This window comes from Cervus canadensis, chromosome 17 (genome assembly GCF_019320065.1).
Source record: "Cervus canadensis isolate Bull #8, Minnesota chromosome 17, ASM1932006v1, whole genome shotgun sequence".
Taxonomy (NCBI): domain Eukaryota; kingdom Metazoa; phylum Chordata; class Mammalia; order Artiodactyla; family Cervidae; genus Cervus; species Cervus canadensis.
The window spans coordinates 61,662,506-61,680,291 of NC_057402.1; the positions used below are offsets into that span (position 1 = coordinate 61,662,506).

The 17,786-nt window shown below is 44.6% G+C and overlaps 1 protein-coding gene across 1 annotated transcript in view; it reads left to right on the top strand.

Annotated features, from left to right (window-relative positions):
* The first annotated feature begins 2,527 nt into the window (after positions 1-2,527).
* The window catches only part of CHSY1 (chondroitin sulfate synthase 1), an 85,432-nt gene continuing 70,173 nt past the window's right edge, over positions 2,528-17,786 (top strand). The window contains 1 exon segment of the mRNA XM_043489428.1: positions 2,528-2,938. Coding sequence (XP_043345363.1) covers positions 2,616-2,938 — 323 coding nt within the window. The 5' untranslated portion in view covers positions 2,528-2,615.

Sequence of the window (17,786 nt, forward strand, 5' to 3'; positions counted from 1 at the left end):
AATCACTGTGGAGAGTGACTGGAGCCATGAAATTAAAAGATGCTTGCTCCTTGGAAGAAAAGCTATGATGAATTTTGATGGTGTATAAAAAAGCAGAGACATCACTTTGCCAACAAAGGTCAGTTCAGTCAAAGCTATGGTTTTTTCGATAGTCACGTATATGGATGTTAGAATTGAACCATAAAGAAAGCTGAGCACCGAAGAATTGATGCTTTTGAATTGTGGTGCTGGGGAAGAAGACTCTTGAGAAGTTGGGTCTCAAAACCTGTCTTAAGAAATCTGCAGCACTTTTATGGATGTGAAGAGCCAACTCATTGGAAAAGATCCTGATGCTGGGAAAATTTGAAGGTAGGAGGAGAAGGGGATGGTAGAGGATGAGGTGGTTGGATGGCATCATTAACTCAATGGATATGAGTCTGAGCAAGCTCCAGGAGCTAGTGAAGGACAGGGAAGCCTGGCGTGCTGCAGTCCACAGGGTCACAAAGAATTGAACGTCATGACTGAGTGACTGAACACACCACTTATGTGCTTTTAAATCAGATTTTAGTCTAGATGAGGAAACAGAGAAGTTTAAAGTAAGTCAGAAAATACTGAAATCACTCTGTCAAAAAATTGAACATCTGTACCTAGCTAGATTTGCACTTTATGGACATCATTGTGAATTATGAGGCTGTTGCTGAATTTGGGGGAACTTGGCATTTGCGGCTTATGGTCTTACTGGAAAGCCCTTTGACTGATTTTTGAGTCTGTGATTCATGATTATGAGTTTTGCATTTTTCTCAAAACCACTGTTGGAATCCTGTGTTCACTGTATAATGAGTATTTTATTTTTAGATGTGGATCACCTACCCAGGGAGCCTGTGGGAAGGTGGGTAATGAACTATATCTGGCACAAATCACAAGTGCCAAAGAAAGTACTGATATCCAAAGAATACCAAGAGTGACCACTATTTAACTGCAGAGATGATATCTCTCCTGTAAGATGGCACTTTAAATTGTGTAATATTTCATCATTTGGTCATCTTAGCAATGAAGAAAGATCCAAGGTTTACCCAAGCATGCTTATTTTCTATCCCTAATTCTTGGGTTCATTTGTTTAAATGAAGGCCTGAAGTTCCCTGTCAGGCCGAGGGAACTACTGTGCTGACTGGGAGTTTCATTAAAAAAAAAAACCCCAACACACTGGTGACTAAATAAAAATACCGTTTACACAAGTATTTGTTGTGTGGTCATTTCATCAGCTTTCTTTACCTTAGCTGTTTTAAGAAGAAGTGCATAAAATTCAAAATCCATCATAGAGAGACCGGTTCTCAAAAACTGTCTTTAGAAATCCACGGCACTTTTATGGATGGATTATGTTACAAAAAAAAAAAAACAACAGACTCAGATTAGAGACACTAACTGATGAGTTTCCACATAGAATGTAAATAAAAGCGTATTAACATCGTCTACCATTTCTTCAACATCCTTTAAATGCTGCCAGTGTTAGAAGGCTGGACACTTGAGTAAAGCTTTTTTTTCTTCTTTCTTTTTTTAGCTTAGAAACTAGCAGCAGAGAACAAGGTAGCTGAATTCACGGTTCATTCTGCAGTCATGCACGTTTCAAACGGCTCCTGAGCTGTTTACGCTATACATGCTCGCTCGTACCCACAGAGCTGCGGGAACAAAGATACAGTGTGAATCGGCAGAACGCAGGGAAGGTGGCCGGAGAGGTCCGCCCGGCTGGAGGGCTGGGCGTGGGGAGGCGGGTGTGTCTGAGGACAGTGTGTGCAGGAGGAACGTGCGGCTCGTCCTCCACGAGTGCAGTGTTCGAGGACCAAGAAGCCCCTTCTTAGAAATCCCTGCTAAGATCCACGCTGGCGCGGCATCTCGCGGCAGCCAGAGGCCGGGCGGGACGGCCTCGGGCCAGCGCCGCGCGCCGCGGCAGGGATGCCCAGAGCGGGCTGGCGGGGCGAGCCGCCGGGCGGGTAACGGGCGGCCGGGCGCCTAGCTCCGGGCCCCAGGCGGCGCCGAGCCCGGCCCGCGCCCCCTCCGCCCCGGGCCGCCGCAGACCGCGCGGGCGGGGCTCCGAGGTGGGCTTTCTTTTTCGGGCAAACTTTCGCCACGTGAACCGCCCCCCATTCACCGCTGCGCCAATCGCGCTGCGCGGACGGGTCCCGAGCGGGGCCACAGCGCGCCGCCCCCTGCGCGCCGTGCGTGACGTGCGGCGCCCCCGCGGCGATAGCGCGCGGAGCCGGACGATGAGCAGCGGCCGCGCCGGCGCCGGCCAGGGACAGCAGCGCGCCGCGCGCAGCGCCAGCGGAGCTGAGCGCCCGGGGGGCGCAGCGCGGGGAGCCGAGCCGGCCGGGGGGCGCGGGGCGCGGGGCGCGGGCGGGGGGCCGCGGCCGGCGCGCGCCGGGCATGCTGCGCCCCTGAAGGCGGGGGCGCGCGAGCGGGACCGAGCGCCGGCGCGGGGCCTGCGGGCGGCCCGCGCTCCACGATGGGCACGACGGGCCCGCCGCAGCCGCGGCGCTGCCCGGGCGGGGCCGTGTAGGGCGGGCTGGCCTCGGCGGGCGGGCTGAGGGCGCGCGGGGCGGCGGCGGCGGCGGCGGCCCGGCGGGCGGAGCGGCGCGGGCATGGCCGTGCGCGGCCGGCGCGCCTGGCTCAGCGTGCTGCTCGGGCTGGTGCTGGGTTTCGTGCTTGCCTCGCGGCTCGTGCTGCCCCGCGCCTCCGAGTTGAAGCGGGCGGGCCCGCGGCGCCGCGCCAGCCCCGAGGCTTGCCGGCCCGGGCAGGCGGCCGCGGTGCCCCTGGCCGGCGGGGCGCGCGGGGATGCGCGCGGGCAGCGGCTCTGGCCCCACGGCGAGGCCCAGGATGGCATCCCGCGCGACAGGAACTTTCTCTTCGTGGGAGTCATGACCGCTCAGAAGTACCTGCAGACCCGCGCGGTGGCGGCCTTCAGGTGAGCCCCCGCTCCCGGGCGGCGTCCTGCATCCGCGCGCGCTGCCCCGCGGCCCGCCGGCGGCGCGCGCCTTTGCCTGCTTCCCAGACCCGGTGCTCGCTGGGCTTCCGTGGGGCCGCTGTGCCCCGCGGGGCGTGCCCGGCGTTGGCAGCGGGCTCAGGGGCTGTATAGTGAGCGCAGCGCTCAAAAGCAGGGGCTTTGGGGTCCAGCGGACAAGCTTGGCCCCTCTGGATGTAGTCTTCTCGCGGACTTTCAGCTCCGCACTTCATCTTTTCTTCTCCAAGTCCTTTCCTTTGTTGAATGAGCACGACTGAACATTTCCAAACACTCCTAAGAGTGTTTGGAACACTCAGCACAATACTGGTGATAGTGGCGGCAGCGGGGGTTATTATTTGAGTCTCTGAAACCTGCACTTTTAGCCTTGCAGAACTAGAGCCTGTGTAAATTAATTTGGTTAGAGGCCTTCCACTTGCAGTTTTCACTGTTGGAACCATTCTGGTAAATGGAAGGGATACACGCTGCACACTCAACCCCACCAGACTGTTTTGTAATTGGAAAGAGAACCTTTGGGAAAAGCAATTCTTGGCTTATGTTAGATTTGTTGTTAACTAGCCCAATTTAGTGACGTGTGAGTTATCTGGTATCTGGGTCTTAGTTGGCCATATGAGTCAGAAAAGTGGCTGGAATCATGTTCAGGATTAACAAAGGGATTAGCCAAAGTAATCTTTAGAAGAGTGAAAGAGAGATGATATTGGAATGAATTTGAGGTAGAAGAAGGATGTATTAATAGATTCAGTAAAGAGATTTAATGGAAACCTTATATGTGTGAAGTACAGAAATGCTTACCCTACAGATAAGATTTGGTATTCATGCAACCACAGAGCAAACCAACCTGAGAGGTCTGCTGGGAATGGACTCTTAGAGCAGTCATTACTGAGCGAGGCCAAGCTGGTTGTTGTTCTTAGTTTATAACCATCACCTTTATAATTTCAGCTTTTAACTGTAGTCCTGGTCTAAATTTTCAGGCATTAGATGTTGTGAGGAGAAAAGCATCTTTGGATCTGTGTTCCTCTAAAGGAGGAAATAAAGGGTTGAAAAGGAAGGTGAAAGAGCAATAGAGAATGTCTGCCTTTTCAGTGCATTGATTCCCCATTCCTGTGTGTTTCCACTGGGATCTAGTTTAAGTCCATAACCTAGGTTCTGCCAGAAGGGGACTGAGTGCCTAAAAGGGTTAGAAAAGGTAGCATAAATTTGACTAAGATCATGACTTGGGAACAAACATGCAGATCATGGTTTTCTCTCAGATCTGTTGAATTAGGTGGAGTTATGCTTTTGTGGGTTGTTGTTTTTTTTTCCCCCCACTGAAGTATAGTTGATTTACCGTGTTTCAGGTGTATATCAAAAAAGCATTTGATTTTTGGAAAAAAAAGAATATATAATCAGAAATTGAGGATGAGCTGTATACATTGTTTACAGCATGGTTTTTAAAGTAAATCTATATGACTCCAATTTGGTGACAAGTTCTTTGAAATCACAAGTTTGGGACAGTTACCAAAGTGGTTTGTTCAAATAGTGGACATGTAACTACCTGCCCCGCAAGCAAATACTTTTTCGTAGATACAAAATCACAAACTAGAAGGGGTCTGGTAACACCAGCAATACTCAGAAAATGGTTTGCAAACTGGATACTATTTAACACTTGGAAATGATCTTTCCCTAAAACCCATGCTTGAGGCTCTATGCTTGGCCTCCTTTCCAAATCTCCTACCTCATCTTTTTTGGATGTAGGATTTTATCTCATTGTTTATTTTCTTTAAGGCAGCTAGGGAAAAGTAGAAACATAATTTGTCCTTTGGCCCTTCTTTGTGGAAGTTCTGCCTTTTTGATAAATCCCTTACTAGGAAATGGTATATTCTATTCAGTCCTTCTGTCAGCTTTCCTGCATACTTTTTCTTGTATCGCTCTGATCTTAAGTAGTCACATTAGTTGGAGCCTGGGGGTGGACCTGCCTTTCTGGTTAAGGTCCTCTGCTTCTCAGCCTGTCGACATTGTGATTAGCCTGGCTGCAGGAGATGACACAAGACGATTTTAGCCTTAAGGAACTTTTGGGGAAAGCCAAAATTGGGATGGAGGTTATAGGATGTAACTTATAATTATGGCTTTGCTGTGCTTTGCAGCCTGGGCCAAAAGTCCACACTCAGCTCTTAAACTGGAAATTTCACGCAGTATAAAAGTTGGCTTGAATCTTCTAGCACAGGGTAGAACTCTAGTTTGGCACTGAGTTCTACATTTCCGCTGAAAGGTGAATACATTCTTTACCTTAGGGAAAAAGTCAATGTTTTTGTTTATTAAAGTAAAATTTTTGTTCGGCTTCTAGGTCGAAGGAGATGGCAGTGTTTTTAAAAGATGGCACTGTGATGTACTTTTATGCTAGGACATTGACGATGTCGGAATTCAGATTTAGGGACTACTAGCTGTCTTAGATTCAGAAAGGAGCTAAAAAAGCCTTTGAAAAATTCAAGGAGATACACTTGTCTGCACTAAAGTTGGTGCACTTAAGTGATGGGAGAGCACCATCATTACAGACTTTTCAGTTCTGCTGTATGCTTCCAATGAGGAGAGGGAGCACCAATAGATGTTAGCAGTGCATCGATAGCTGAAAGCAGGCGAAGCAAAACTCAAAGTGTGACCTTCAGACAGGCCAGCAGTAGCGCTCCTTCACAGGCACCGAGCAGATACCATAGCTCTTATGTTCAGGGGAGTGATCTGGGTTCATCAGAATGATCCCATACACTTAGGTTTCATCCCTTCGTTCAACAAATACGTGCATGGTGCCTTGGGTCTGGACTCTGAATGTTTGGGAACCCCAAAGTGAAGATGCTTGTTCTCATGGAGCTTCTGTTCTAGTGAGAGGGACAGATACTTAAAAAGAGGGTTTCAGCTAGTGATGGGTACTGTGGAACAAATAGAGCAGGGTGAAGCCAGGGTGAGGTGATATCCTCTCTCCGTTAGATGTCTGGGGAACACCTCCGAGAATGTGGTGTTTGCTGAGATCTGGGAATGTCATTGATGAGCATGCTTGGCAGAGGGAAGAGCTGGTAAATTATAAGACAGGAATCAGTTTGGAACTTGAAGATGATCAATAAAAGAAAGAAGATGCGTGTCTGGTGTCATGGAATTTCCCTCTAAGTGAATTAGAAAGCCTTTGGAGGTTTTGGGCTTCCCTGGTAGCTCCGTTGGTAGGGATTCTGCCTGCAATGCAGGAGACCCTGGTTCGATTCCCAGGTCGGGAAGATCCTCTGGAGAAGGGATAGACTACCCACTCCAGTGTTCTTGGGCATCTCTTGCGGCTCAGCTGGTAAAGAAGCCGCCTGCAATGCAGGAGACCTGGGCTCAATCCCTGGGTTGCGAAGATCCCCTGGAGGAGGGAAAGGCTACCCACTCCAGTATTCTGGCCTGGAGAATTCCATGGACTGTATGGTCCATGGGATTCCAAAGAGTAGGACACAACTGAGCGACTTTCACTTGGACGGTTTAGATGGGAAAGGGATTATATGCATTATATTCTGAAAAGTTAATTCATGCTATTGTGTGAATAGGTTATGGCGGAGCAAGCAGCTGTAGGAGGTGGTCTAGGTGAAGATGGTTGGGATGGAGAGAGGAGCGTGGCCCCAAGATATATGCAGGAGCCAGAGTTGGAGACATGTTGACAAAATGCCTCAGAGGCCATGAAGCAGAGAGAAATTCAGGATAATTTCTAGGATTTTGCCTTGAAAGAAAGGGCGGGTGGCGGTGTCATTTATTGAGATGGGGAAAACTAGAGGAGGAATGAATTTAGGGGGAAGGAGGTAAGTCAGCAGAGATCTGGTTTTGTACAGGAGCGGGTAGATGTATCCTTAGTTTTATAAATGTAATGAATTTTAAAAGGAATTGAGAAAAGATTTATATCTGAAGTGATTACAGTGTTGGAACTCTGAAGCTGTCTTAAACTAAAATTCCTTTATGGTTCTGGATAGGGTGGTGTTCTACAAGTCAATATGTAAGATTTTTTTTTTTAACTCATCTGCAAAATATTTGTATTCTAGGTAATTTCACTTTAAAATGGGTCTGTGATTTTTCCAAAGTAATTTAGTGTGCTGGTTAGTGACAGTTCATTGGAGCCTCTGGCTGGGTTCATTATGTCTTACTGTTACTAACCGCAATTTTTTTTTTTTTCATATTTTTCTTAGTTACATCATTTGATATACAGAAGTTAGATGTCCATGTAGTTCAGTCTCTTCCTTTCAGGAAGTGCAGAAAGTTTATTGCCCTGGAGAGGTTTTTTTTTTTTTTGACTGTGCTTCTCAGCTTGTGGGATCTTAGTTCCCCAACCAGGGATTGCAGCTACTCCCTCTGCATTGGAAGTGTGCGGTCTTAACTGGTGGACAACCAGTAAAGTCCCAAGATTTTTTTAAAGAAACAATTTTCTCATTTTAGAAGGGGTACAAATCATCTCACCATCATTTTCACCCCCAATGATACATTGTCTCAGCACCACCTGTTAAATAAGCTTCCATTTCCCTACTAGTTTGAAATGCCATCTTCATCATACTCAAGATTCTTGGGTATGTGTTTGGACTTCCTGTTTTGTTTCATTGATCTTTCTGTCTGTTCTTGTTCCAGTACCACCCACTGAAATTATTGAAGATTGAATAATATTTTAATATCCGGTAGACAAGTCCCCTTTGTTACTCTTCTGTTTCAAGCATTACTTGGCTACACTTACCTGTTCTTGCTGAGAATTTTGGTGCTGTTTGGATTTTTTTTTTAATTAATGGTTTGATTTTTTTAAAAAATTGTATTTAGATTTCAGTCTGTTTTTATGCCCTGAACACTAAACTAATACAATACTATCTATTTATCTTGACTCTTGCTTCCCCTGGGCTGAAGATGGGGAACTGATTTGTTCTTTTTCTCAGAATAGAGAGGTGGATGGTTTCCCTTCTTTGGCCCAGGAGTGATAAAGGGTGCTCCTAAATATTAGCATTAGTTTATAGGGAATTATGGGAAGAAAGTTCGAGAAACAGTAGCTTTAGATACAAGAATCTTATTGCAAGATGTTTTATCAATTAGTAGCCTCTTCCTAATGTTTTAAGTGAAGGCAAACTGTTGTTTTTACCAGTCTCCATGAGCAGATCTCATGGACTTCCCTGGGGGCTCAGACGGTAAAAGCGTCTGCCTACAACGCGGGAGACCTGGTTTCAATCCCTGGGTTGGGAAGATCCCCTGGGGAAGGAAATGGCAACCCACTCCAGTATTCTTGCCTGGAAAATCCCATGGACAGAGGAGCCTGGTAGGGTACAGTCCTTGGGGTCACAAAGAGTCAGACACGACTGAGTGACTTCACTTTCACGTGAGCAGATCTCAGAGTTCCTTCTTTCTTGAATGCTGTAAACCATGTTTATTTTGAAACAGTTTAGAGTAGTGCTTGCTCTCTCAGAATTCAGTTTGGCAAAAAGTTACTGAAAGCCTTCTATAGTCAAAATAATTAACATGTAAATGAACTTTTCGGGGCACAACCCATTTCACATTATAAATTACCTATATAAGAAAACTGGTGAAAATTGCAGTCCTGAAAATGAGTTTAATGTTCTTTATCATGGTTCCAGATCTGGATGTCTTCAAATAGAATATTCCAAGGATAGTTGTGGTTGCCAATAGAAGATATACACGATTATGTTTTTGTTGCATTGGCAATTTCATTTTCCCCCATTCATTAGTTAAGCTGCAGTTTTTGAAAGTAGATTAATAATTCCATTCTTGTGGAATTAATTGTCTAGGGAAGGAAGCAAATGATATTGTTGAATGATAGGGCTCGAGAGGTACCTGGACTTTGTTACTGTGTGGGTGCAGAAGAGAGAGGTCTGCACTGACTTATGAAGGGGATTGAGGAAGGTCTCACTCACAATCTTACCCCTCTTCCCTTGCATAGTCTTGAAGGCTGAGCTGGAGTTTCTGGGGCAGACACAACAGCTTCCTGGAAATGTGAACTAGCAGGAGGTAGTGAAGGGATGATGAGAAAGAACAATTCATTGGGACTGGGAGCTGCGATCTAGCAATTCCACTAGAGATGTTTCCAAAAGAATTTGAACATGTGCTCAGGTATGTATTCTATGAAGTGGGAATTGCAAGAGCCTTTGGTGTCCTGCATTAGGAACTATGGACCATGATTGATTTCTCTAGTTTGTCCATTTTGTGATCTGCTTCTCTAATCGTAAAAAATGGTGTGGCTGAAATATGTTTATTGGAATGAAGAAAAGTTCATAATATATCTAAATGTGAGTAGACTTTAAGTAATTGTATGCCAAGTATGAGACCATTTTTAAAATCAAATGAAATGTTTCTTTTTGTGTGATATAGAAAAGAAAGTATAAAGAAAAAGAAAAGAAAGTATAAAAGATATACTTACCATGATGCTGAATGATTTTTCATATTCTTGGCACTTTTTGTATTTTTGAGTTTTTCTGCAGTGAGAACTTATTTTATAATAAAGCTACATAACTACAGTTTTTTAAAAAACAGAGAGATGACAGCTCTTGGGAGGAAATGTGAATGCAGTTTTTTGTGTGTTAATTGCAGATACTTGCAGGACTCCTGGGCACAGAGGGCGTGTTGGCCCTGGGTTCCCTGGGGTTTGAAGTCAAGGTCATTCTTGTTTCAGTAAATGACAATTATTCCTGCCCCCAAATGTAGGGATAACACATGTATGTGGTGTTACTGTAATTCTTTTCATCAGTTACTATATCTGTGCCCTTCCAGATGATACTGAGGAGAGGCGGGTGACAGCGTTTTTACCGTGAGGGCTTTTGTGTATTCATAGTAAGTATTCTCTGCCTCCATCTTCTGTCAGTGTCTTTCTGGCTTCTGGTTCTGGATGAAATTGGAGGAATGAGAAACAGTTACAGTGTAAAAGGAGCAAAGCTGGGGCTTGGCTGGTGGTTCAGTGGTAAAGACTCCACATTACAATGCAGGGGACGCCGGTTTGATCCCTTTTCTGGAAAGACCCTCCATACAGAGGAGTCTGGCACAACGGCTGAGCCTGTGAGCCTGGACTCCACGCCCCGCAGTAGAAGCCCGGGCAGTGAGAAGCCTGTGCCTCGCAACAGCGGCCCCTGCTCGCCATAGCTGGAGAAAGCCTCTGTGTAGCAACAAAGACCCACCACAGCCAAAAGATAAAATAAATAAATCTCTTTAGAACAAGGTAGTGAAACTGTTCATCTCACCTTAATCGTGTCATGAACTATATTTGTTCTGTAGTTAAGTACATTTTTCTATGGATGATTAAAAATGAGGTGGTCTGCTCTGATTTGATGTCAACTCTGGACTTGCAAAGCCTAAGGATGATTGAAAATTTAGCTATTAATGCCATTAAAATGATTGCTTTGTAAATTGAACCTAGATGTAACCTAATACCAGAAGATAATTGGGCAGGATTTGGAGTGACAGAGGGACCTAAAGACAGAATGAAAGTTTCAGGAAGTTAGTTTTGAATGAAGTCTTCTGGCCTTTGAAATCAGCCCAAACTATGAAGCTATCCTTCGATGGGCAGGTCTTAGCCAGGCAGACGGACAACGTGGGAGGCGGTGACTGAAACGGGTGTAAGGCTGCTCTCCGTGTCTGTGACGACTAAAGTTTTCTCAGCTGGGGCTTCCCTGGTGGCTCAGATGGTAAAGAACCCACCTGCAGTGCGGGAGACCTGGGTTCGATCCCTGGGTGGGGAAGATCCCCTGGAGGAGGGCATGGCAACCCACTCCAGGATTCTTGCCTGGAGAATCCCCATGGACAGAGGAGCCTGGCGGGTTGGAGTCCATGGGGTTGCAGAGAGTTGGGCACAACTGAGGGACTGAGTGCACACACACAACAGTGGAGGAGTGGGGCGTGTGGGTGATGGCCAGGGAGAGCGGTGTGAGACGGACAAGCCCATGGGCTGGCCAGTGCACGTGTTAGAGTCAGACCTCACTGGTGGCCTGGCTTCCACAGTTTTGGCTCTGTGATCTCAGGCAAGTTACTTACCTGGCTCTGAGCCTCAGTCTCCTCCTCTGTAAAAGGTGGGTCTCGGTACCTCCCACATCTCGTGGCGTTGTCCTAAGGTTGAGTGTCCGATGCGCCCAGCACGCACTGCCCTGCACGCCGTAACTGCTGTTGAGTTGGTGACTGTGAAGCAGGCTTGATGCCAGGGGGCACTCCAGCAGAGGGAGAAGACTGGCTTCGCAGGAGTTGGCTGTGGGTTCAGGGTGGTTTCAAACAACACTGATTTTTTTTTTTTTTTCTTAAAATTACATTTGTAAACTTAATTTTGTTCATGCATGGTTAAGAATTAGTTCTGTGTTCACACTTTTTAAGTGTAAGCAGCAAAATATAAACTTACAGCTTTCTAAAAGTAGCTAAGACTTGAAGCTTGGAAGTGGACCACAGGATCAGAATTTATCTTCTGCTGTTAACACTCCAAATTTTCATTCTCGTGTTTCATGGATGGCATATTTGTGGTCTCTGTTGATAAGTGTTTCTGCTGTTTGCTGTGAATCTAGGCTCAAAGGGCAGGTTGCTCTTAATACCTTGGTACTGCCTCCTGGGCTTGTGCCCAGGCCATTGTTGAGGTGGGAAGCTGTCATCTACCCTCCAACAGCTTTGTTGGGGTGGGGGGCGGCTCATTAATGTTTGCTTTTAGCTTGAGTGAAGTTTTCAGGATTAATGGTAAGTGGTCTAATTTGATTTTTCCTTTAAAAATTTTTCCCAACCTTTGTGATCCCTGTTATATACTTCCCCACCTGCTTCCAAAAAGATTTTGAGATTGCTCATGTTATACGGTCATAGCAGCGAGGCAGTTAAACATTTAAAAAGAGGAAGCCGTGTATCCGGAAACCACATGCGTAGAAGAGGGAACCTGCGGCTGAGTACTCTGACTGCAGTGCTCCTGGAGGTAGTAGGCTGAATAAGGCTTCTGGTGTCCTGCCAGGGACATGCCTTCTGTTCCAGGAGAGGCTGTGAGTGCTCACTGGGTAGCCTGCCTGGGAAGCCCTCCGAGTTTCCCAGGCCCGTGGCTGCTCTACCTGGCAGTCCAGGACTGTCCTTCATGCACTTTTTCGGGAGGTTGAGCTGAGACCGCTGCTCCATCGCGTTGAGCCTCCTGTGAGAGCGCTCCGTGCCTTGGCTCCATCTCTTTGCCGTAGACGCGGGGGAGAAACTTCCTTGAGGTCTTAGTATCTAGAATCACTATTTCACTTCACCCTGAGCAACGGTGCACAGTCTGTGACTCCTCTTGGTTGCCGGCTGGAAGGCTTACAACTAAATTTGGCGCCGTGTTAGCAGACATAGAGGACGTGTGACGACTGGGCTCTCACCCCGGGAGCTCACTGGGTAATCATGGTCGGGTACTGAGGTGGGCAGGCAGACCCTACCCTGATTTTGTCCTCTCTGCTACAGGTACCACCTTCATGCCTTGCTCTAACTTTCCTACTTTTGTTTTTTTTTGCCTAATTTTCTTGATTATTCTTTTCATCTTGTATGCATTTTGGTTGTCTTAAATCCTTTCTGTAATAGGGAAGAATATAAATGTGTACATTTAATAATACAAACATAATTACAGGAGTCAAACATCCTGGAATGTAAAGTCAAGTGGGCCTTAGGAAGCATTACTACGAACAAAAAACTAGTGGAGGTGATGAAATTTCAGCTGAGCTATTTCAAATCCTGAAGGATGATGCCGTTAAAGTGCTATACTCAGTATGCCAGCTAATTTGCAAAACTCAGCAGGGGCCACGGGACTGGAAAAGGCCAGTTTTCATCCTAGTTCCAAAGAAGGGCAATGCCAAAGAATGTTCAAACTACTGCACAGTTGCGCTTATTTCACGTGCTAGCAAGGTAATGCTCAAAAATCCTTTAAGCTAGGCTTCAGCAGTATATGAACTGAGAACTTCCAGATGTCCAAGCTAGATTTAGTAAAGGCAGAGGAACCAGAGATCAAATTTCCAACATATGTTGGATCATAGAAAAAGCAAGGGAATTCCAGAAAAACATCTGCTACTGCTTCCTCGATTAGAATACCTTACCTGCCTCCTGTGAAACCTGTATGCAGATCAAGAAGCAACAGTTAGAACCAGGCATGGAATAACAAGCTGCTTCAAAATCGAGAAAGGAGTATAGGCTGTATATTGTCAAGGCTGTATATTGTCCCCCTGCTTATTTAACTTCTATGCAGAGTACATCATGTGAAATGCCAAGCTAGATGAATCACAGGCTGGAATCAAGATTGCCGGGAGAAATATCAATAACCTCAGATATGCAGATGACATCACCCTTATGGTAGAAAGTGAAGAGGAACTGAAGAGCCTCTTGATGAAAGTGAAAGAGGAGAGTGAAAAAGCTGGCTTAAAACTCAACATTCAAAAAACTAAGATCATGGCATCTGGTCCCATCACTTCATGGCAGATAGATGAGAAAACGATAGAAGCAGTGACAGGCTTTATTTTTGGGTCTCGAAAATCACTGCAGATGGTGATTGCAGCCATGAAATTAAAAGACTATTGCTCCTTGGAAGACAAGCCATGACCAACTAGACAAACAGCATATTAAAAAGCAGAAGCATCACTTTGCCAACAAAGGTCCGTCTAGTCAAGGCTATGGTTTTTCCAGTAGTCATGTGTGAATATGAGAGTTGGACTGTAAAGAAGGCTGAGCGCTGAAGAACTGATGCTTTTGAACTGTGATGCTGGAGAAGACCTGAGAGTCCCTTGGATTGAAAGGAGCTCCAACCAGTCCATCCTAAAGGAAATCAACCCTGAATATTCATTGGAAGGACTGATGCTGAACTTCCAATACTTTGGCCACCTAATGCAAAAAGCCAGCTCATTGGAGAAGACTTTGATGCTAGGAAAGATTGAGGGCCGGAGGAGAAGGGGACTACAGAGGGTGATATGGTTGGATGGCATCACTGACTTAGTGAACATGAATTTGAAGAAACTCAAGGAGATAGTGAAGGGCAGGGAAGCCTGGCATGCTGCAGTCCATGGGGTCACAAAGAATCGGACGTGACTGAACAAACCAACCAACCTATCAGTTGGTAGGGGAAAACTATATTCTCCCTTCCTTCCTTGACTAGAAATTGCAAAGTGATTTGAATCATATGAGTCCTTTCAAACTTACACTGTAACCATCAGACCACATATGTAATAGTGATTCGGGGCAACTCACAGAAAATCTCCCCTTACTTATAAAACTGAAAAAGCTTAGAAAATGTGAAAGAAAAGCACTCAATCTTACTCCATTCTTCTCTTTGTTTTTTTCCTGGTGAATAGAGTAAAAAGTGTTACATGAGTAAAATTATCTCCTGTCAAGTTCTATTTCTTTGAATGCTTTCTAGTTTGAAGCTTTCCCTAAGACTTAAATTTTTTTTTTTCCCATAACTGTATTTGTTGTAGAAAACATGAAGAAAAGTAAATCCCTTTCTGATCCTCTATCCAAAAATAACTATAGTAAACACTTTGGGGTAGAGTTGTACATTATTTTACTTAGTGTGTGTACTTTTGTTGCCCTGTTAATCCGTATCATGAGTATTCTATTGCTTGCTTTTAAAATTTACCTACATGAATGTGTACCCAGGATGGTACGCATGCTGTAGATGTGTTTTTGTACAGAAATGTATTTCATATAGTTTTTCTTAAAGTGACATAAATAGAGATGGAGACTGTTATTAAATCCCAGTTCAGCAAAGGCGTTCCTCAGCGAAGCTAATATTGTCCAGCTGCGTGACTTCACTGTGACTTAACTCGGTATAGGGGCAGGGTTTGGAAGCCTGGAGGAAAGGAAGATTATTGGCTTGGCATTCGCAGATTTCAATTATCTTGTCTGCTTTAGCAAGAGTTGGTTATCAGCTCATTGAAAAGTGAGCTTTCTGGCAGGGACCCATTCAAATGTTGAGTGGTTTCAATTAAGTGAGAGCTCTTTCCCCCCAGTTACATGTGTGTTGATGGCAAAGTTGACGTTTGCTTATGAAAATTAAGGATGCTAGCCTGTTTCTGTCTCAGAAAGGGGAGGGCAGTGTGCTTCTTCAGTAGCATTTATTTCATTTCTTTGGAATTATCAATGCCCTCACCTTGGTTCCCCCAGGGTGGTGAATCGTGATTTGTGTTCCAGAACTCTTTAACTTTATGGAGCTAGTTAAGCTAAAGGTATCCTAAGTTTAAAGATTGTAATTTATCGAGATTAAAGGATTTACAACAACTCCATATTGAGAGATTTCCCTCAAATCACCAGCCATCTAAGCAAAAGGGCAGCATGAGATTTTTCCTTGGGTTACCTGAGGAAAAGATAATAATGGCTGGCGTTACCTTAAAACTGCAGAGAGGCTTTCAAGGATGGTTTGAAGTTAGATTGTCTGTTTTTAAAATTAGTTACTTGCTGTTCCTGGACAAATTAATGCCATTTCAGGTTACAGTTCAAGTATTAATCCCCTCACTGATGGGTGTACTGCTAGTGCTTCCATCTCTGCATTTTCTTTGGGGCAGCCTTGGGAAGCAGAGCCAGACCAAATGGGCTTTTATCCTCAGTTTAGTATGAAGGATTCCGGTGTTTTAAGTGAGAGCACTTTTAAAGTCTTTTTAGACTTGCACCCTGATGTTGTCTTGAGGTTCATAATATGATAGAACTTGTCATATGGCTTAAGCGTCAGGTTTTCAGCCAGAAATAAGAGAAGCAGCATTTATGTCCATGCTTTCACTTTGGTGTGTCATCTTGAGACTGACTATTCTTCAGCCCGCAGTTTCCTATCTCTCTCATTTTTATTTCAGTACCTTATTTTATTTGCAAACGCTTGTCTTCCCTAATGAGTCACACCTGTGTACTTGCTTATCTCGTGCCAGGCTGGTGTTTTTAGATATAAGAATCCACTTCCCCCTCACCCTAACCCTATAAAGCAGATATTTTTTATTATCCCCAGTTCACATAGGCACAGAATATTTTGCCCAAAGTGAAGGCAGGATTCTCACCCCAACAGCCTGATTCCTGAGTCCATTGCTTTTATTTATTTATTTATTTTTGAGTCCATTGCTTTTAGCCATCACACACTGTATTGTGTCTTGAGAGCAGGTTTTTCCTCTGAAGGTAGATGTTGTCTTAGAGCCCCTGTATTCCAGATAATCCCATGATGCTTTAGTATTTTAATGGCTTCTGGGATTGACTACTTTAGTACTGCTTTGAACTTGGTCTGTGTTGTTAATCACAGAGGCAGTTGGATGGAAGCTAAAACTAAATTGATTTTATTCATTACCCTTTGAAAATCAGTTGTGCGACACAGCAGACTATTCAGCTTTAAATTGCATTTCAAGTAGCATGAACGGTGGTACATTTCAGCCCACGTGTGCCTGTGGGCTTTACCTCTTAATAACTGTGTTCTGGTTGTGTTTTGGTAAAACTGGTTTCTTTGTGCTCATAGGAATATGAATGTGGCCCTCTTGGAAATTTTTCAAAGATAAGAAACAAGGGTTTCTTCCCTTTCGCATGCCCACGCATGTACAAAGGTATCTTTCAGTCACTTCACACGGGTGAGCAGTATTTACTGAACATTACTACATGCCAGGGACTGATATATAAATTATTATATTTTGTGTAGGTTGGGGCTCATTCCCATTTTAAAATGGACTTTCTCTTTACGGGAGGGGTTGATTTCTCTTTAATTGCCTCATTCCTGCTATGTTTGCATACTTCTTTTCAGGAGCATATCATTTGTAAAAATGTAGTAACCCGGTATGTTTTCTGTAGTCCAGTCAGGTTTCATTTATGCCGAATTCTTTGTTAAGGATTCTGTAAATGCATAAGACCTATAGGTCCATTTTAAATCCATAGGCATTAAGGGAAAAATATTATCAGGTGGCGCTAGTGGCAAAGAGCACACCAGTGCAGGAGACAGAAGAGGTGCAAGTTCGGTCCCTGGGTTGGAAAGATCATCCCTGGAGGAGGGCATGGCAGCCCACTCCAGCATTCTTTCCTGGAGAGTCCCATGGACAGGAGCCTGGTGGGTACAGTCCATAGGGTGGAAAAGAGCTGGACACAGCTGAAGCGACTTAGCACTCATTACAACTACTATACTATATACATTCTAAGATGTGCATTGTTTTCACATTTTAGCATCTCTGAAGTGAAGATCATTTTACAGTTGCTGGCATTATGTGATTACAACTGGCAATACAGGCATATCTCATAGTACACTGGAAATTCGTAGCTGCTGCAGGAAAACAAGTATCACAAGAATGCAACTCACACAGTTGTTCTGACTTCCCACTGCATATAAAATTTATATTTATCTAAACTGTGGTCTTTTAAGTGTGCAGTATCATTATGTTTAAAAACCAATGTACATATGCTAATTTTAAAATATTGCTAAAAATGCTAACCATCATCTGAGTCTACAGAGAACATACATGTTTTTCATTGATCTCTGAGTCGCTTTTCACCATAATAAATACAGTTGTAACAGTTACATACAATAAGACTATATTGGAAAGAACATCATTTGGAAACTATGCTTTTTGACTGTATTAAGGCTAAATGTATGGTTTCATTTATTCTCTATGATATGTTTTTTCTAAAAGTCGTTTGTATATAAATGTATTTTTGCAGCTAGACTACTTCAACTCTTAATACATAGCATAAAGAAAGCATAAGGAAAAATGTAATCTGATGGCCTTAAATCTGTTGTTTGGCAGCAGAATTCGTCACTGTTTTCTCTTAATTGACCCCTAATGTGTCCTCTGGCAGTGGGATGAGCAGTCTCCTACGAAATGCTTATGTTCCAGAACTCAGGGCCCTTCACCTT